Source organism: Macrobrachium rosenbergii, chromosome 56 (assembly GCF_040412425.1).
Source record: "Macrobrachium rosenbergii isolate ZJJX-2024 chromosome 56, ASM4041242v1, whole genome shotgun sequence".
Classification (NCBI taxonomy): Eukaryota; Metazoa; Arthropoda; class Malacostraca; order Decapoda; family Palaemonidae; genus Macrobrachium; species Macrobrachium rosenbergii.
Window position 1 is genome coordinate 21,740,480 of NC_089796.1, and position 21,964 is coordinate 21,762,443.

General features: G+C 37.9%; 1 protein-coding gene across 4 annotated transcripts in view; it reads left to right on the top strand.

Moving 5' to 3' along the window:
• Nucleotides 1-21,964, top strand: part of LOC136836444 (histone-lysine N-methyltransferase 2A-like) — a 116,749-nt gene that overhangs the window by 83,609 nt on the left and 11,176 nt on the right. For all 4 annotated transcript variants that reach the window (XM_067100708.1, XM_067100709.1, XM_067100710.1 and 1 more), the window contains 2 exons: nt 14,549-17,351; nt 17,818-17,996. In XM_067100708.1, coding sequence (XP_066956809.1) covers nt 14,549-17,351; nt 17,818-17,996 — 2,982 coding nt within the window. The remainder of the gene's footprint in view (nt 1-14,548; nt 17,352-17,817; nt 17,997-21,964) is intronic.

A 21,964-nucleotide genomic window follows, 5' to 3' on the forward strand; every position in this document is an offset into this window, starting at 1 on the left:
AGAATTTGACAGATTTAATTCGGAAAAAGCTATGTCTAGGAAAAGAGTTCTCATAAATTTTGACTAGGATTTGCATGCAGGAATATTAATTTCTGAAATATTAAAGGCAGTGAGTTAACCTTTATATACCTTGTTATGAGTGTATGAAGGATCTGTAATCAGGAACCTGGTGTAGTAAGTATATAATTTTAGTGTGCATAGCATTTTTACTTTTGAGAATTAAATTTTTGTTTTCTGATTTGAATTTTGTAGTGTGTAATATTTTCATATGATAATTTTTTGTTTCATTTAAGTAACTTACCAAGTAATTACATAACTGACATTTCTACTTGTGTGGCAGCCTTTTAAAAATTTGCGGTAGCGCTTCTATTGTTTTTATGTAGGTGACGGGCCCCGCCCACTATCAGAGCACCTGGGAAATAGCTGACAGGTAAGCTCAGTTTTGTTTCTGCCGGTTCGTCGTACACATCGGCGCCATTGCAGCAGCTTTTTCATGGTTTTTAGCTGTCTTTTGGTGAAGTACAACTTGCTTTTGGATTAGTTACCTAGTTTTTTGGCAGAATTATGTCTGATTTTAGCATGTTGGTTCCTATTAAGCAACAGTTAGCTAAAATCATGAGTTTGTTGAAGAAAGCTCCGTCTGCTTCCAAGACTTCCCATGATGTTATCCTGTCCCTGATCTCCTCAGAAGAGGAAGAGGTCAATCAAAAACCTGCTCCTCCTTCCTGTGCAGCTCTTCTACATTATCTGCTGGGGAATTTCTCCACTTTTTTTGCCCCAGCTGCTCCGGTCTCTCCTGCCTTGACCTTTTTGATGAGGAGACAAGCAGAGTAGACTCCCTAAGATGATGATTTTTTTTGTCCTCCATGAAGTCTTTCAAGGAGATGGGAGATTGGCTTTCAGCTAAAAGGGAGCAAGGAAAACGGTCTTTCGCCTTCCCTCCCTCACGCTTAATTCGTACACCACCGGGGAAGCATCTTCTTTGGGAGTCGCTGCCTCCTCTCAAGTGGATTTCTCTGGCCTCATCGACTCTTCCTGACATTCTGCATTCTCGTCAGCAAAAATAATGTTTTCGTTGGCAGAACTAGATCACCTTGTTAACCTGTAATAAGGTACGTGGGTGGCTTGTAAAGAAAGTTTACCCCCTCAGGTTACAAAAAATTGAAAATAATTTTTTTTTGCTTAATCCATGCCAAATGGTCCCAAAAGGAAGAAAATCGCATTTAAAGGGCACACAACTCACGTTTAAAGATCCAAAACGGGAAGTTTGCATTTCTCTCTCTCTCTCTCTCTCTCCTTATAGGTCCCAAATACACATTTTTTTCCCACTTATGAACAATTATATAAATTTGTCTTATAAAATTTAAATTAGAAACAAATTTATTTTACTTTTTATTCAGTATTGCAGCTTACAAAGGAGGGGATCAGTTACCCAATAATACGATAGTTGCCCTTCCTGACATTATCCATTTTCTTCTTCTGTAGCACTACAAATTTCTAAGAGTACAATATTCTTCAAAGCATGGTTCTAGACATAGTGGAAAATCACATTCACAGCAGTTGAAGCGAGTGTCTTTTCTCTGCTTTGGTCGACAATTTGTATGTCAGCAGACATAGCAACCCCTTTGTACTCCTGTTTTTGGCACCTGGTGGCACTGGCATTGTACGAATGAGATGATGTGCAGAAAGTCGGGCTGAATCTCCGGCAGCAGAGCGACGACTGGGTGAGGGCCATTCAGCAGCATTATCTTCTAACGGCTGGCGTATCACTTCAATTATGAAATCTGGGGGTGTACATTTTTTTATGGCTCTTGAGCATAAACAGTATTTGTGCATCCAACATTGTGATATCTAACATGGGGAAAAAAAAGTTTCTTGTACCATTTTATTGTCTTATGAGCACAATCAGTAGATGATATCATTGCATCCGACTTGTCTACCAAATGCATGTTAGTGTTATAATCAGTGACACATTCAGGTTTGGATAATATTTCACAAGTATGAGGATCAACATTCTGACTGAGAATCATGAGAGAATTGTGAACAGATGTGAGGAGGAAAACCTCCCGTTTGTCTCTCCAGTGAACAGCAAGGGTATTATTTGCTTGCTTGTGTGTTACTTCACCCCTGTGGATGATAGGAGTGATGTTTGGTATGTTTTTTCATCACCTTTTTATGGTACCACAGGCTCCTGTCTTCCTGGAATGAAGATACTGAAAGAGAGCTGGAGAGGTATACCAATTATCGACAAATATACATTATTTTTTCTCAAGATAAGGCTCATTAAGGGCTAGCACTACACCACCAGACAACTCAAAAGTCTCGTCAAGTGTAACTTCTGTGTCAGTGTCAATGTCAGCACCAGTGCACAATATAAGACCTTGAAAAAAACCAGTTTGACAGCCACATAAAATGAACAGTTTCAATCCAAATCTGACATTTAGAAGGAGTGTACTGTCTAAATTATGTATTAGCTCTCCATAAAACAAGGCTCTCATGTGTGACCACATTACAAAAGGGATAAAACACTTCTTTGCATCTATTTCTTATATGATCAAAGACTGCAAGAATTTGTTTATCTTGCCTGTTGCATTAGTTAGATATCCATTACACATAGAATGTTTATAAAACGATTCATAGACATTATTTTAGAAAAAATGGTTGTATTCAGGAGAGGATCGGTGACCCAATAATCACGATAATTGCCCTTCCTGACAATACCCATAAGCTTAACCAAGGCAAAGAAATTTTTCATCTCTGATACTGTGATGTCATACCACTGTAGTTCCCTTGAGTATTTGCTTGATGTATGACCACCTTGCATAAAATGAAAGTAACGATTTGACTCTTCTACAATCAGTTCCATTATAGAATCATAAAAAAAAAAATGAAAAAATCACTTTCACAATTATTTTCTTAAAAATTATCCACCTGTATTCCTGATAAACTTTCATCAAAATCGAAGGTGTGAGGCAGAAAGTTATCACCACCAATCCATTGCCACCCTGGATCAGCTGGTCTGACGTTTCTGACACGGCCAGCCCTACCTCCCTGGCCACCCATACCTCCCCTCCTCTGTGCAGTTCTTAAAAATGAAGGAGCAGCTCGTCTTCCTCTTGGTGGTGGTGTCGGAGATGGGGTGAGGGTATCGGATGGGATGGGATGAGGGGGGGATCATCAATATCAGAGTTATCAGTAGAGAGAAACACCGATGGGCTAACTCTTCCTCTACTCTTTTTTGATTGAGAATGTGGTGTTGGAGAGCATTGGAGAATAGAGGTAGCTGAGGAAGTGGAAGCTATACCCTCTCCAAGAGCTAAAACTTCTTCATTCGCTGAAACTTCCTCTTCGCTTTCGACTTCAGGTTTATCACTAATATCTTCATGTACCTAAGTTTTATCTTTATCATCATCATCATCTACTGAATCTTCACTATATGCATTCATCACCTTCAAAATCATCAGGTCGATGCTTACAACTATAAAATAAGTGCACAGAGAAGGGAGAAGGAGATTGAGAGCATGACCATCCAGCTCGACCTTGCTCCATGATGACTAATAAGGCAATAAGACCATTGTATGGCCATTGGTGTAATTATTATTATTATTATTATTATTATTATAAAAAATAAATGGAAGTAGCCCAAATTGAATAAAATAGCCCAAGTCAAATCAAAAGTAGCCCAAAAAGTCACAAGTAGCAGATTGTGAAATCTGGTCTCCCAGAGGTTCAAAAAGGAGCCTAGTTTGTGATTTGTAGCCCAGTCTGGCAACCCTGGGCTGGCCTCAGGCGCTGTTGCATTTTTGGAGGTTTGCCAAGCACCCATCTAACATAAACAATATCTGTACAATGAGCTATGAAGGCGTGCAAATTTAAAACTTAAGAATGTCATATGATGTGGATAACCTGTGTGGTAAGACTACTGCAACACGTCATATGACATGGTTGACCTCTTATGGGTTAAGAATCTTTTCAAGGTTTTTTGAAGTTTTTAGCTGTCTTGGCTGGACAATGGGAGCACTGACCAAGAAAATTGAGGACTTCCAGGATTTATCTGGAGACATCACCTCGGACTGGCTGGGAGTCTTGTCGTGCAGACAAGGCCATTAGAATGGCTCTCTAGAGCTTTCCGCTCTTTTCACCTTGGGAGTACTTAAGAAGAGAGAGCTCTGGTGCTCCTTTACTACTAAGAGAGTCACACAGAAGCAGAAATTGGCCCTGTTATTTTCACCTCTGGACCATCAGCTCTTCCCTCAGGACACAGTTAAGGAAATTGCATCCAACCTTCAGAGAAAGGCGATACAAGATCTGTTGGCTCAGTCACCAAGGATTTGCCTGCCATTGTACCCAAGACTGCCTCTCCCCTCCAGCAGCAGCCCTTTTGTGGAGGTAGACCTAGATCTCAGTTTCAGGAGGCACTTTTTCAGGCACTTGGGAAGGCACTTCTTCAGGTGCTTGGAGAGGCATTGCATCAGGTGATTGGGGAGACAATTCTTCAGGGATTTGGAGGGTCTTTCTTTGTACGTTTGATAAACATAGTGATAGGCAGCTGCTGTCGCTGCTGCTTTATGCTTATGAGGGCTTGATTATAGGGCATCAATGCCGCATCAAGGGCATTTGAAAACTTTTAAGGAGCGTTCCATACAAGGATCCCATAACGAAGCTGCATCCTGCGCCTCCTTAATCATCCTCTTTTGTTGGGACAGACGTTCCAAAGACAGGCCCTCATCCTCCTCCTCGTCTTCTGAACCTGGTGTGTCTTCTTCCTCGCTGGCAGACTTAGTCTGCTCTTCCAAATCCTGGTCCATCGGGGGTGTCAGAGTGGGCATCAGTGAGGGTGCCGATTCATCCAGGGTGATGTCCTCAAGGCCTTCTCCACCAAGAATCCTCATCAGCTGGACTGCCTTATCAGTGGCTGAATGTTGAATTTCTTCAGGAGAGACGCCTGTATAATTGTGAACACACACTGGCCACAGCTTCTTCCAGGAAGCATTAAGGGTCTCCTTCATGTCATTCAACAATCAGTCGATGATGGACAGACGTGGAAATAGTGAATTTACGCCAATACTCCTTCAGTGTAAATTCACGGTCAGTGTCCATTGCATTCACGAGGTGCTCGAGGAAGTTCCAGGTGTAGAGTGCCTTGAAGGCACAGATCAAAGCCCTGGTCCATAGACGGGGTAGAGAGGTGGTGTTGGCAGAGAGGAACTCAGACTGGACTCCCTGGTAATAAAGATCAAGAGGGTGGCCACCAGCATTATCCATAATCAACACCTTGAACTCCATGCTCAAGTCATTAAGGTATTGCCTAACTTGAGGGATGAAGCTCTAAAGTAAGTATAGCTTAGTTTTAGAAGCTCTAAAAGAACCAGTTAGATGTAAGGACTTTGGTGATCCAGGCCTTGGGGTTGTGCATCCCAGACAGGCAGCAACGCCATGTTCTTATTCTTGAGGGCCCTGGGGTTTGCAGCCTTGTAAATGAGGCCTGGTTTCAGCATGAAGCCAGCCACATTCCCACATAATATGGTGGTAACCGTATCCTTCTGGGCCTTGAATCCGGAGGCCGTGGCTTTGTCCTTCATGAGATATGTCTGGGACAGCAGCATCTTCCAGAGCAGGCCAGTCTCATTCATATTGAACCTGTTCTGGATGGCAGCCCTTCTCTTTTATAATTTTCTTGAAGGTCTCTGGATATTTCATAGCCACTAACGTATCTACAGATGCTGCTTCCCCATGCAGAGAAACATTCTTCAGTTGGAGCTGCCTCTAAACCAGTGGAACCACCCCTTGCTGACCTGAAAACCTTGATAAGTTGATGATGGTCCTGCTTGTGGCTCTTCCCCCTCTTCTTTTCTTCTTCTTCTTCTTCAGGCACAGGTTTGTCGAAGCCAAAAAATTCTAATTCCCCTGCGTCATTGCCTTTGTGTGTGTGTATGTCACCGCCTTCCGTAGTAGTCGAATAGTAGTTGTGCTTTTTCTCGAATGATGTTGGAGTCGAGGGGGATGTTCTTCTTACAGCAGTCCTTTATCCAAAACGCCAGTGCAGATTCCATCTTAACAATTGCCTTATAACGCACGTCAAAACTGTGTTTGCACTACCGAAGAAGTTCATGCTTACAGCCTTCCATGGTACTTTCTTTCAAGGTAAAATGGTGGGCCACTGGTGTGTAACTTTTGCCTTCCTTTAAGATATCCAGAAGTCTTACCTTCTCATCAAGCTTCATGACCGCCTTCTTTCGTTTAGACGCTTTGCCAGAAGTCTTAGAAAGAGCAGGGCATTTAGGAGGCATTTTAGAGCATGATTGGCTGATACACAAAGATTTCAAACGACACAGATTCACGATTACACCCGATCAGAAGATGCTACGTACTACACAGTGAACTGGGAGAGATGAGGCTTCCACAATTCCATCTTCGCAAGGTGGGATTAAGGATCCAGTCAATTAACGCCAAGTCTGCAGCCAATGAGTGCCAAGGAAAATGAATAGCGCTCCTGGATTGGCTGCTTTGTAGATGACAGCCAATAGCATGTCGAGTATCATTGTACCTGGGTATACAGCATCCCAGCACTCATATTCTTTCTCTACCATTCGCTGGCTTGGGTAAAACTTTCTAAAAAAAAATTTTATTGAAATTTTGCTGTGTTTACAACATTGAAAAAAATAATTAAACGAACAAATTTCACCCCCAGTCTTTTTTCCTGAGTCTTCAAGCTCACTGGGGAGGATGAACCTGTCAAGTATGTCAAATTACTCTTGATGTTGCCACAACATGGTCAAATCAATTTCTCTTCTGTTCTTGCTTTCTCTCTTGCCAAAGAGTAGAATGTGAGAAATGAATAGATAGATAAATAGATACTTTGTTCAGCCCTCTCTCTCTCTCTCTCTCTGTCAGGAAAAGATAACATAAATGTTGTAATAAGAAATGGATTAACCCTTAAACGCCTATTGGACATATCATACGTCGACTAAAATTGTCTGTTGGGTGCCGAGTGGACGACTGCACGTCGACTACAAAAATTTCAACCTTCGTCAACTTTGACTCGACTGAAATGGTCAAAAAATGCAATTGTAAGCTAAAACTCTTACATTCTAGTAATATTCTATCATGTACCTTCATTTTGCAACAAATTGGAAGTCTCTAGCACAGTATTTCGATTTATGTGAATTTTGAAAAAACTTTTTTTCTTAAATCGGAAGTGTAACTCGGCTAAAATTTTTCAGAAATTCTTTCGTCATTTTGTCGCAATTTTTGCACTGTTCTATATTAGCCGTTACATAAAGTTTTATATATGAAAATGTGTGCAATTTCATGTACAATACAGCAAATACAACCCATGGTTGTAGCTTTTATCAGTTTGGAAATATTTTCATATAAACCACGATAACTGCCAAAATTTCAACCTTCGGTCAACTTTGACTTGACCTAAAATGGTCAAAAACGCAATTTTTAAGCTAAAACTCTTACGATCTAGTAATATTCAATCATATACCTTCATTTTGCAACCAATTGGAAGTCTCTAGCACAATATTTCGATTTATGGTGAATTTTTAAAAACTTTCTTACGTCCGCGCCAGAAATTCTTTCACACGTTGTCGTAATGTTTGCACTCGTTTTATATTAGTCGTTACATAGAGTTTTATATATGAAAATGTGTGCAATTTCATGTACAATACAACAAAATAACTCATGGTTGTAGCTTTTATCAGTTTTGAAATATTTCCATATAAATCACGATAAATAGAAAAATTCGACTTTTCGGTCAACTTTAACTCGACCGTAAATGGTTAAAACTGCAATTGTAAGCTAAAACACTTACAGTCTAGTAATATTCATTCAATTAGCTTTCATTTTTCAACAAACGGGAAGTCTCTAGCACAATATTTCGATTTATGGTGAATTTAAAAAAAAAAAAAAAAAAAAACAATTTTTTACGTCCGAGCGTTACGAATTCATGCGTCATTTTGTGATAATATTTCTCTGTGTTGCTTGATCGTTTTAAAATTTGTTATATACCAAAATCATCGCAATTTAGTGTACAATACAACTAAAAAAAATTAACTCATTAGCTTTAACTGTTCTGCTTACAGCACGATTTATATACAATTATATATGAGTTTTTTTCGCTGTCATATATTCCAATATTTATATATGATAATGATATTTTTTTCATTTCTGATGGTTGCATACTAAACTTCAGGCAATGACAAAAAAATGAGCCAAAAATGAACTCTAATCTTAAAAAACTAAGCTTGCTGTGATTTTTTGAAAAATTTTTTCCGCTTCAGGCGCTTAACTCACCGAACGCCGCCGGCATACGGGAGACGTTTTTGTAAATAGGGCTTCAGCGTTAAAGGGTTAACATTCCTGAAGAGATTAAAGAGATAATCTCTCTCTCTCTCTCTCTCTCTCTCTCTCTCTCTCTCTCTCTCTCTCTCTCTCTCTCTCTCTCTCTCTCTCTCTCTCAGGAAAAATTTTTATAGAGAAATAGATCAACATTCCCCAAGAGATTTAAGAGATAAACTCACTCTCTTTCTGAGTTGGCTGGGAGGGTTAGAAGCATGTATGTATATATTTTTAAGGGTACTAATGTTCAAGATGAATTTGAAATGATATTAATATATTAATCACATAATTTCAAAGATTAATACAGTAATAGGATAATAATTTAAGGTATATTTGATGTAGGTTGAGACTTTAAGTATACATTTGTTATTTGAACTTTCAAGACAGGCAGTTATAAGCATTTTTAGAGGGGGGGGGTGTTTCTAAGTAATCATGGATTTTAAGTATTTGTGCAGGGGGGAGGGTCTGGAACACATCCCCTGCGACCCCTGGGCGTTTACTGTACATGAATTCAGTTTTATGCCTGTTCATTATAGTGTCATTTGGGTTCTCATCCACTGCAGACTCATTGCCTTTTGGGGTGGCTACCCCCTGACCCCAGTTCCTCATTGGACGGGCGGGTACCATTCTCAGCTAGCACTCTGATGGCCCCGCGTTCGATTCTCCGACCGGCCAATGAAGAATTAGAGGAATTTATTTCTGGTAATAGAAATTCAGATCTCATTATGTGGTTCAGATTCCACAAGAAGCTGTAGGTCCCGTTGCTAGGTAACCAATTGGTTCTTAGACACTTAAAATAAATCTAATCCTTTGGGCCAGCCTTAGGAGAGCTGTTAATCAGCTCAGTGGTCAGTTAAACCCAACCATTTACTCCCAGATGAGTTGATGAGTTAAAGGAATCCACTGCAGGTAGTGTATGCTTCTTTACACATACTCTTTCTGCTGTGAATTCAACTGAACATAGGGACCTGTGAATCCTTTACTCCTCCTACTAAATTTTCCCCTTCCCTTCTTCCTCTTTCGTTGATGACCTTGGCATGGTATTAGATTATTGAATTCACTGCTCTTTTAACTTGGAGGGTGGAGTTGGACAGCATGCCATTCCACTCGTAAATCTAGAGTATCTGATGTGGTTGAGCAAGAGGAAATATTTATGTCAAGCCATGCCCTCAGTGCTGGGTCCAATCTCGACAGTCTAACAACCCTTAAGGCACTGTGGGGGTTATGTTGTATATCCAAGTGAGGATTCCAGGGCAGTTACCACTGTGGGTAACAGTATATGGTGAGAGGGACCTCATCCAGGACGAAATTTTTATTTTTCGTTCAATGGCAAACTCATCAAACCTCCCTACGACTTTTGGCACGGATATGGACTGTTATAAGGAAAACTCAGATCACAAAAGTCAGAGTGGTATTAAAACATTAATACCATTTACTAGAACTAGACCCAAAAAACCTAAGTACCGTCATGACCCGAACCTTGACTCACTTCGGCTCCCTCTTTGGGAGTGGAAGTTGGTCAAGGTTTCTAACTTGCAAGCTGACCAAAATATTTCTGCTTTAGAATTAGAAAATTATTTATTAAATAGGCATCCAATGACGGAAATGTTGTTCCGACAAAGAAGGAAGACTTGACTTACAGAAGCCACAACAAAAAGTCTGTCCGAAGACTATTTTTCTTTGAAAAATATAGAAAATATTAATGTAAGGGTGGAAAAACATGATACTATGAACAGTATTCACGGTACTGTTGTGCTTCCTGAAATAACAATGAACCAATCAATAAGAAAATGCTGTTAGATTCTCTAAAAAAGATACACCAAGGTCTAGGATTGTCAGGTATATGTTGTACCAAGTAAAAAAAAGCAATAAACAAATATTAAAAATAGCAAAAATAAAATTAGAGGGTGAAGGTCTACCTCAAAAAAACAAAAATTTTAGGCCAAAACAGAGAGTTAAGACCCTAGTCCCTAAGCCGTTGCTGTGTCCAAATTAGCAGTAAGTTTGGGCACACAAGAAAAATTGCTGTAATAAATCGGTATGTACTTATTGGTGGATCTACTGAATATACCACACAATGGAAGTGCAGTGAACTTGTGTGCAAACTGTGGGCAGAATCATCATGCAAGATCCAAAGAATGCATGTATTACTATACAGTACAAAATTGAAAATGTTACAAGAAAGAACAGGGATGTCTATAAAAGAGGCTAAATTGGAATTAAAAGTGACAAGGGTTCAAGATCCTTCTAAGAAACTTACATATTCTTCGATAACCAGAACAAATAATGAAACAAAAACATACAGACAGAAGTAACAAAACACAGCAAAATAAATCTCAAGAAGAAATTAATGCTTTACAGAAAAAAACTAAAATAGCAAAGAATCAAGAAACAGGTGGAAATGACATGGATAATATTCTATCAAATTCATTTGAAGTATTAATGCAAATAGGAGCACAACAAAATACTAACATAAAATACTACCACAGAGGTAGAAGACATAGTACCTGTAAACATTACTGACTTGCAATATCAGGCATTAAAATCTGAATTAAAAATGATAATGTAATTTATAATTTATACAACCAACGTAATAAAAGTTATGACATTGATAAAATTAAAGAATCACCTAATGCCAAGGAACCTACATTAATAGTAGGTGATTTTAATGCTCACAACCCGATATGGGACTGTAATTGTACAAACTCGAATAGAACAGGAAGTAAAACAGAAGAATTCATAGATTCAAATGACAAAGAAATCGGCACATATTTTTCAAAAACACATGGAATGTTTTTCTCAGTAGATTAATTTTCTGTACAACAAGCATAGTAGACAGATTGGATTGGAATACAGTTAATAACTTGCATACCAGTGATCATTTCCCAATATTATTTTCATTATTACAAAATAATCCCACCAAACATGTCCCTCAATATAACACTTATAAAGCAGATTGGGAGGATATGAATTCCATACTAGGAATATCCCACCATTTGAGTATCTACAAGATCATAGTGAAACAAATAAGTTTCTTGTTGATTTCATTAAAAATGCTGCAGACAAAGAAATACCAAAATCAAAATCTCATCCAACAAAACACAAAGTCCCATGGTGGTCTGAAAAACTAACAATTAATAAAAATAAGACACCAAATTGGAAGACGATTAGATAATTTGAATAGAAAGTTCAGTAAAATGAATAAAACATTACCATTATTAGAATAAAATCTACAAAAACTAGAAACTGATACATTAAAACCTCTATATAACAAAATATCTGCGAAATTTAAAAAAGAAATAATTCAAGGAAAAATCATTTCATGGAGGAGATCTGTGTCAGATCTGTCTGATAATATGCCCATACAAAAAATATGGGAAAAATTCAGGAAATAAATGGTACCCATGTTAAACCACCTAGACATGCCATATTAAAAGATGGGAAAAGAATATGTGATCCAAAGGAAATAAGTATTGCAATAGGAGAAAACTTTGCAAAAGTAAGTTGTGATAAAAGTTTAGATGAACACTTACACACAAAGAAACACACAAAGAAAAATAGTATAGAAATTAATAACAATAATAGAAAATTTAATGTGGGAGAGTTGGAATTTGCTCTTTTGAACAGCAATAAATCTGCTCATGAAGGTGACAATATTTGTTTTGAATCGATCTGCCACTTAGCACCTTTGGCAAAGTCATCCTTGTTACAGTTTTATGATCACTTATGGCTTCAAAATTAGTAATGTAAACAATTAGACCAGTTTCTTTAAGAAGTTGCTTATTGAAATTACTAGAGAAAATGGTAAATGCTCGACTCACATGGCACATTCGAGAAAACAAAATTTTGTCTCCCACTCAATTCGGGTCACAATGTAACAGATCTACATTGGATTCTCTATGTAAATTAGAAGACCATATACAAAGAGGATTTGAATGAAAACAAATTACTATAGCTGTCTTTTTTTTATATTGAAAAGGCATATGATAATAGATCATCACCAAAGTCATCTTTACAAGTTGAATGTGGTGAACTACCTCTCCTTCTCCATAGAGTTAGTGATAATGAAGAGTGCTCTGAGAATTCAGACAAGTGATTTTCCAACCAAAAAATCATTTGGGTTGGGACATGTATTTATTAACAGTCATTTACCACCTTTCCCAATTAGAGGTAGAAGATTGTTCGAGTCACTGAATTTAAATATATAACTACCTTCAGTAGTAAAATATAAGTAAAATGAGAATTTGCACACTTAAAATATTTATCAAAAAGTTACTCACATACTCCAGAACACCATAGACAACATACAGTGGGACATATCGGAAAAGGTCCACATTTTGCAATATACACAGATGGATCTAAATCACAGTGCAGAGTGGGGTATGCTGCAGTATCTCAAGACAAAACATATCAGTTCTCTCTACGTGATAATGCCTCCGTATTTACAGTTATGTGCAATAGCATTCAGCCATAAAATTAAGTAAAAAAGCCTCATTTAGTAATTTTGTGATTTATAGCAATCCCAGAAGTGCCATAGAAGCCATTCAAAGTTACAATCCAAAAAATAATATTGTAGAACAAATTAAGTTTTCACCCCATAAGTTGTATAAAAATGGAAAAAATATTGAAATATGTTGGATCCCTGCCCATGTAAGTATTGAAGGAAACAAAGAGGCTGATAAAGCAGCTAAAGAAGCAGTCCACATGATGATAGCAAATGTAAACATCCCTATTAGTGACTATATAAGTTATATAAAAACAATCATTGTAAGGAAATGACAAAATATATAGAATGAAGAAGCTGAAAATAATAACTTGAAACATAAAATCCAGTGTTGGAAAATGGAGTTCATCTTATCAGAGAGTGAGTTAGAGATACACACAAGTAATTCTGACACGTCTTCAAATAGGCCATACTCGTTTGCCTGGAGTGCAAAGTGATCATAAGAGTCAAGCTTGTATTGTGTGAATGTCCAAAATTCAACCAGCAACGATTATCAAATTTTGGACGTAGATCAATGAGAGAAATTTTATCAAAATCTTCTACATTTTTAATAATTTGATTTTAATGTGCGTGAAGAACTGTGATTCAATTGATAAAGTATAAAAATAAATAAATAATGAAAATCCCAAAACCATGAAGGCATTTAATGATTTTTAAAATAAGAAAATTAAAATATTACTTAACTTATTCTGAATTTTAATATACCGTTTTAGTGAGTATATATGGAAACATAAGTAAATGTAATTGTTGTGTGAGTGTGTTCCAGTATTAGATAGTATGCCCATTGTGCAGTTTTTAATTTCATATTCACTCATTCCATCACCATAACATATGGCCTATTTGGTCCCAGTGCTTGGCCTCTGGCCTAGACCTGGCATTTCATCCAAATCTTTCAGGCCATCTCTATGAGAGCTGATAAGTAAGCTCAGTGGTATGGTTAAATTGTTTTAATAATAATAATAATAATAATGGGAGTGGCCAAAGCCTGGAGATCCTTCCATTGCAAATCTTAAACCCATGAGCATTCATTGTGGACCTGCACTTCACTACACCCTGTTATCTTTCCTTCTAATGAACTTTTAGTGGCAATGTCTTGCTTCTGGATTTGTTTGCTTTGTCCCTCCACCTAAATAGTAATTCAGGCTGTTTTGTGATGTATGGGTTTGTGATTACAATTCATATTTTTACAAAAAAATTTATATACAAAACCATTCATCATAAATTATAGTGTCTTTCTCTCTTCACTTTGGTAAGATAGAATGAGGAATGTCAAGAAGTATCTCAAGTAATAAGGGAGTTGGCGGATCTTGCACAGGGATTTTTTTTTTTTCTTTCCTTTCCTTTCTTCCAGGACTTTATGCTTCATGCACCTGGATGCCTCTCACAAATTTAGGCTGTCATGATGAAATGCTTTGTATAAAAACTTGTTTATATAAAACAGTAGGTTTCTTTATACCTATTTCCTAGTCCTTATAAGATACATTGCTTGAGAACTGTTAGCATAATCCTTTACTATATACTTAAAAAGTATTGGGCATCTTTCCAAGAAATTTAGAGATTTTGTAATTGTTTGTATATACTGTATATTTAAGAAATTTTACTCTTTGGCAAAGCCATTTTTTTTATTTCAAGGTTTTTTCACATTCATTTGATATGTGGTTAGAGATAAATGAAAGGTAATTTCTCTATTCTTTTCAGAACCAAGGAAAGTTACCAGAAGCACATTGAGACGTGTACTTTTGAAGTTGACAGTTCTAGTACTTCAGAGGATGAGGATGATCCATATGAAAGTACTAAACTTGAAGATGATGATGATGACAAAATAAAAACAGATTTACCCCCATTCCCAGTGTCTGGGACTATGCAGGAAATCTCTGAAACTCCAAAAAGCTCTATGTCCTCTATCAGAATAGAATCCATTGAAGGTTCTGCTTCACCAAAGATTCCTCTCCAGGACTTCTCAACCAGTCAGAACATTTCATTGATAGAAAATATTGTTTCCAACCTGGAGGCCAAGGGAATAGCTGGTAATGTTTTAGGTGAGACGACTCAAGATAACCCTGATGTACTTGGCCGTCCAAAACCCTCAGGGGAAGAACAGGCTGTTAAAAAAATTAGATTAGACACTAATTTACCTCGCCAACCTGGAGTTCATAGGCAAGTGAGAACAGCTATCAAGAAAAATTCTTTAGCCTCTGGGGAAGATGTGGAATTGTTACAAGTAGTCCCAGGAGGCCCATCACCTGGTACAGATGTCTTTGTACCACCTCCTGTGTCGCCTGTTAAGTTTAGTCCTATAGTGAAGAAAAATTCAAGTCCCAGACGGTATTCAAATATGCGTTTGCTCCGAGGGGCACGTAATTATAGTTACCGTCGGGCTCCATCTATGCCTGCCCAAGAACATCATTATCAGGGTGTAAATTCTGGCATTCAGATGGCACCTGCTACTGCAGTAACAGCAGCTCCAATACAGGTAGCAATGCAGCCAATGGGGAGTACTTCAGCTCAGTTAATAACACAGGCTGCACCCACTGCTGCAACTTTCCAGCAGTTTAGTGGACAGTCAAGCCCTTATTCAGCCACACCTCAGCTAGCTTCTCCAGTAACTTTAAGTCCTGCTATGCAGATGGCATCTCCAGTAGCAACACAGGTTGCACAGCAAGTTTCCCCACAAGTGAATCCTCAGGCTCAGGTTTTGACAATGGTCTCTGCACCTTCTGTGGCTGTTCCACAGGGATATACTCTACAGTACGTAGGTAGTTTCCGTGATGGGGAAATGGCAGGTGGAGGGGGAAGCTTGGTAACTTACCCTACTACACCTGTAGTTGTCCCTCAGCCGCAGCTTGTTGTTACCCCACAGCAAAGTTCTGTTGTAATGCCACAAGTTGTCAACACAAACATAACTTATTCATTCACGACACCAGAAGCTTTAGTTATAAATCAACCAGCAATGGTTTCTGGTATGCAGCCTGTTCAGTATTTGCCTCAACAGCAACAGCAGCAGCAGCCACAGACACAGACTCAAGTTATACAACAACACCCAGAACAGCAGGTCAGCTCAGTTATGCAGTATAATCCTGCTGCTGTTTCATCTCAGCCAGGTACTCAGATTGCAGCATCACACCATATGCAGCAACCTACTGGACAGATGCATTCATCACCTTGCTTGTCATTTTCTGACATACATAACAGCCAAATATGCACATCGCAGCAACAGCCACAGCAAACTGCAAGCATTTTGTCTCCGGAGCTGTCATTCAGCAGTGGAGGAGCTAAGCCAGTTCATTTGAGCCAGTCCATTGGAACTACTTTAAGTTCAGCAGTGCCATGCCATACCCCATCTGTAAGTTTACCAACATCATCTGCAATAGGCAATTATTCAGCTCCATTAGCTCGACAACGGCCACAAGCATCGGTAGCCCCTCAGGTCATTCAACCCCTTCCTTCCCTCAGTACCACCACAACATCTGGTGCTGGAGACACATCATCTGTTCAAGAGAGTGTAAGTCATTCTCGTCTTCCCTTTTCTGAAAGGCCAATCTCTGGTGTAAGAACTGTAGCAACAGTTGCACCAGCGGTAATCACCACTACATCTGTAGTTTCTCTATCAACATGTAGTTCTACAACAAAGTTAACTTCTGTTGAAACAAGTCCTAAAGTTGCCACCGTACGTCCAAGGCCTACCTACAGTTATAGAGATGCAATGAAAGAGAAGCAGATGGAACGTCAGAAGCAGAGACAGGAAGTATTACAGTTAGAAAGAGTGACTCCGCATGAGGAAAATCAGTCCAAAGACTTTTTAAAGGTTCAGAATAGACTCCAAAGAGTGGCTTCAGATTCAGAATCTGATTCTGAAAATGACTTTGCTAGTCGAAGTGTAGATAAAGACAAAAAAGAACAGTTGGAGACGCAGTCATACAGACTTGTTGTGCGTAAAGACACTTCTACTAGCACTGGTTTTAGTGTTTTGCCACTATCTGGTCCAGATGCTCCTCTTCCAGCTCCAGAAGTCAAGGAATTGAGAATTAAGGCCAAAGTCTCTGTTGGTCCAAAAAGAAAGAAAACAAAGAGTCGAGATGAGGAAAAAGACCTGATATTTGCCAATAAAGATATATCACAGGATCTGTATGTTAATGAACAGTTACCAAATTTCTCTATCAACCCTATGCTTAATCCTTCGCAGGATGATCCATCCATCTTTGAAAAACCCAAGACTTGTAGCACAGAACCATACATTGTCTTTGAATTAACCTCAGAGGATGGCTTTCATGTGGAGTCCCGCCATATATCAGAAGTGTGGCAGAAGGTATTTGATGCTGTATCAGCTGCTAGGGCGAACATGAAAATGGATGCCAAGGTTGCCAACAGTGTACAGTTTGACAGTGGGCCTGGTGGAGGAGCTATATCAGGTCTTCATATGCTTGGCCTCACTCATAATGCTGTTCAGTACCTGCTTGAGCAGCTGCCTGGTGCTAAAGACTGTCATAAATACTCCTTCCAAGTAAGTAAATCCTTTGCAACATGTTTAAAATGATAGGACTGGATAAGTGAAGAGAATTAACTTAATGATCAAATGTGGATAAATATGGTAGAGAAATACTTGGGAAAGAAGAAATAGAAATATTTTATAAAGCAACTCTGTTAGTCAATTGCAATATTCATAAGAAAGAATAAAGCAGTCAAGGAAGTCGTGACTCCTTGTAGGGCTGAACTTGGGACTTTAGATATACATCATGTATACTGTGTGCATTTGGTTTTGAAGGTCTGTAATTTAGCAGTAAGTTTTAAAAGTTGCTCTTATGGATTAATAAACCGGTGTTTGTTGAAATTTAGCGTAGAAGCAGGATTGAAATACTTTTCATTGATTTAACTGTTAACGGCGATGTTGAATATTTTTTCATATACAGTATGTGCAATCCTCAAAATTGGTGAGCAATGTGTTTCTAAAGTAATTAAAACTGTCACAGTTCCATCGTAGACCTCAAGAAGAAGGTGCTGTTGAAGAGAACCCAACAGGCTGTGCCCGTACCGAGTCTTTCAAAACACGCTCTCCCTATGATATCTTTAGTTGGTTGGCTTCAAAACATCGTCGTATGCCTGAGCGTGCTCCAGTGCAGCAAGATGAAATACAGCTTTCAACAACAAGGTAAGTTACTAGTGTTTGAATGGGGAAGATGTATGCATTAATTTTTCAGCAAAAGTACTTTTGAGTTAGTGGCTCAGGAATAAGAAAATTCAAACCAACACATTTGCATGCTGTGGTGTTCGTTTTTTTACAAAGTTTATTGCATGATCACCTAGTTAATTAGCACAGAGTTCATATTTGGGTGACATTCAAAGTAATGGTGTCTTCTGGTTTTAAGTTGTGTGGATTTTGACGCATGCTGCACTTTGTGTAAATTTTCTGGTATGGAGAGGTGGAATACAAGATTATTATTATTATTATTATTATTATTATTATTATTATTATTATTATTATTATTATTATTATTATTATTATTATTCAGAATATAAAACCTATTCATATGGAACAATCCCAGAGGGGCCATTGACTTGAAATTCAGGCTTCCAAAGAATATGATGTTCATTAGGAAGAAGTAAGAGGAGATAAAGGGAAATACAGAAAGAAGGGATCCCACTCACTTGTTAAAAAGAAAAAAATAAATTAATAAATTAACAAATAGATAAAAATGTATTTAAATGCAAGGAGAATAGTATTAGGGTAGCAGTGTATTGCACCTCTGCTTAAAATTTTGAAGTTCCAATTGCACGACATCTGTGAGGCTGTTTCACAGTCCAGCTGTGTGAGGAATAAAGGACCTCTGGAACCGAGAAGTCTGACAGCGAGGCATATTTGCTGCATACTGGTGCTGCTGTTCAGCGAATCTGGTTGCTCTTGGCAGGAAAAGGGGATCAGGTATCAACTGTGAATGTGAAAGATCTCTGTTGAAATACAACTTATGAAAAAGTGACAAACAAGACCATCCATCGATGGTCCAAGTCATAACTACCAGTAATAGAAAACAGAAACCTACCTCCATGTACCACTCTGTCTAAAAGAGAGAAATCTCTGGCAGAAGCAGACGTCCACACTGGAGAGCAATATTCTAGTAAAGGGAGTGCAAACGACCTAAAAGAGGTTGCATTGGTTTTATCACTTATAAATATACGAGGCCTTATGAACAATACCTAACTTTCTTGCGGCATTTGCTGAAACTTTCTTTAAATGTTTCTCAAAAGTTAGATGCGAGTCAAAGGTTGCACCTAGATTAGTTAAAGCATCAAACTCATTCAGCAAGGTTCCATCCACCTGATGGGAAGGATGGGGTTTAAATCTGTATGAGATCTGCTAATCAATAGTGTTTTCATTTTACTGAGTTCAGCCTTATACCCCCTGATCTGGTCCATGTCCCAGTTGAGGCTGACGGCAGCTTCATTTCTCAAAAGTGGATACTTTACTACACCCACAAGTGTTGCATCATTGGCATGCTGAACAATTTTGTTTTCCAGGCCAACAACCATGTAACTTGTATACACTAACAATAACAGTGGACAAAGAGTACTACCATGTGGAACTCAGACGCAATATGTCTCAGTTCATTAAAGATCCCATCCACAGCAACTTGCTGCTGCCTACCTTGAAGTAATCATAAAACATATCACCCACTCCAAGATTGTAAAGTGAGTGAAGTAGCCTTACTGTTAAATTGTTTTTATTTTACACGAATAAACCTAGCAATAGCAACTCTTCCTCTATCTCTCTCTCTAGCAAGGAGAGAGGAATAATAACAAACTCGTATGGGTGGCTAGCTTAGTTTGTTATCTGAACAGATATAGCTCTGTAACTTCCTTTAATGCAATGAATTTCTGCCTTGGACTTAGCCCAGTAGTCTGACTGTTGGATACCCACATATCTAAGAGATAAGAAGGTTAGGTCTCCTTCCTTTGAATTCTCTTATTCAGGAATTATGACCTGGTGTGCCCAACCTCCAGTCGGTTCGGGATTCTCTTACCTCCCACCACTAATGTTAAGACCCAGGTTTGCTCTGTATGAACAAATGACAAATTTTAAATTAATTTAAATTTACAAACCTGCGGTCTTAATATTTACTGCCCACCTCTAGCCACCCCTCATTCAGTTAACCATGGGCTATAAGAAAACTAAGACATCATGGGGTTGAAACAAGGTTGCTGCCTGCTTCTCATCTCACCTCCATGACAGATACCAGATGCCACCAATTTCTTGCATAAAAAATTCTTGTTGTTTTATACTGGTTTCCAGCTGGTGCCAGAAGATTTATCCTAATGTTAAGACTGCAGGTTTGTTAGCTATGAAAAATACAAATTAATTAAAAAATTTTCATTTTGAATCCTGTGACTAAGCCATACTAATCCTTTCCAAAAGACAGTCATATATAGAATCGTCGATATTTGGAATACAGTAAACAGCAAGTACATAAACATAGTAGAACTTACTGAAAATTTTAAAACGAAGAACTTCTTGGCAACTACACACCAAATTTTTCTGATGATAAATAGGTCAGCTGGACTTGGGGTATACAGCCATATCTTGTGCATGTGGGATGTTACAACAATAAATAAAGTCAGGGCCCTCAAACCCTGGGATTGAAAACTCGACCTTTGAGTTGTTACCACTTACAAGAGTCTCAGATAAAAACAAATCGTAGTTATGGGCAACACTCTGGAGATCAAGAATATTTGACCTTAAGCCCCAAATATTGAGTAAAGTACTTTGCAATTTTTCTTGCTGTAATGAGTAACAGGCCCAGGGTTCAGCTCAATGTCTCCCGAAAGAAATAAAATTAACAAAATCAGAATCCGAATAAACGCATAACAATAGTAACATTGTAAAAATCAACAGAACAATAAACAACAGTACCATCAACAACAACAGGGAACGCATGTGGCATTTTAGACAGATATATCTTGTGCAGCCAACAAATTCAAATAACTTGCATCCCTTTGGTCCCAGTGGTGCCAGTTATTAGGGATTTTATTGTAATAATAATAACAGTGGCACTAATGATAGTGATATTAGATTAAATACTGGCAATATTACAGCATTATGGAATTCTACCACATACAAGTACTGGTAGTCTACAGCATCTGGGTAACAATTACTCTATCAGATACTCAGCTCATGTAAGACCTAGGGGATATATTTAGAGCCATTCTAAGGGGGGGGGAAAAAGGGGACCTTGTGGGCCATCAGGTATTGGCCTATGTTTTTCTGGCATTTACCTTTGCCAGTATGGAGTAAATATTTTATGAAAGTTACTTTTCATTTCATGTAAATCATTCTCATAATATTGCAGTACAGCCATGTTCATAAGTGATGGTACATGACTGAATAGATTTTGTTCAGAATTCACTAACTGGCTACTAACATGCTGCATATTTATTTTATTTGAATGCAAAAATACATTAATTTTATAAAATAAGGCCATAGTATGTGTCATTAGAGTGAAATCTGTCAGTATATCAAAACCGTAAGAAGATATTACGTGCAGCCAAATTTTGGAAAAAGTGATTAAACATGTCCAAAGTTTTCGTTCACTAGTCATGAAACCTAGGTTGGTTCAAATGTTAAAATAATAATTTTAAAAAATTTATAACATTGATATGGGTTGCAGTGCAACCATAAAATTTTAAATAGTCCTATTTGATTATTTTATGCCTCAATGCTGAAAGTAAGATGAATATTTACAAAAAAATATTATGATCATTTATGTTTTTAATTTAAATCTCCTAACACTTTTCTTTTGTCCAGATGGTTTTATAATTTTATTTGAGTTGACATGCAAGTAAGATGTCTGGAGTTTGTTGCAGCTTGGCAATTATGTAATCATTTCTCCTGTTTCTCTTTATATTTTTTCCTGTTTCTTTCTTTAGTTTTTTATTTGTATAATTTTGTTTCATAATTATGTGCATATTAATTATGTGGCTTTTTAGTTATGTGAGGTCTCTTTTATGACCAATTCCAAAATATTTTTTAGTTACTAGAAATACTTCCCTATTAAACCCATGTTATAATTATGTTATCCAGTTGATTGCTTAATGATCAGTGGGGTTGTAGAGATGGAACTGTCATTT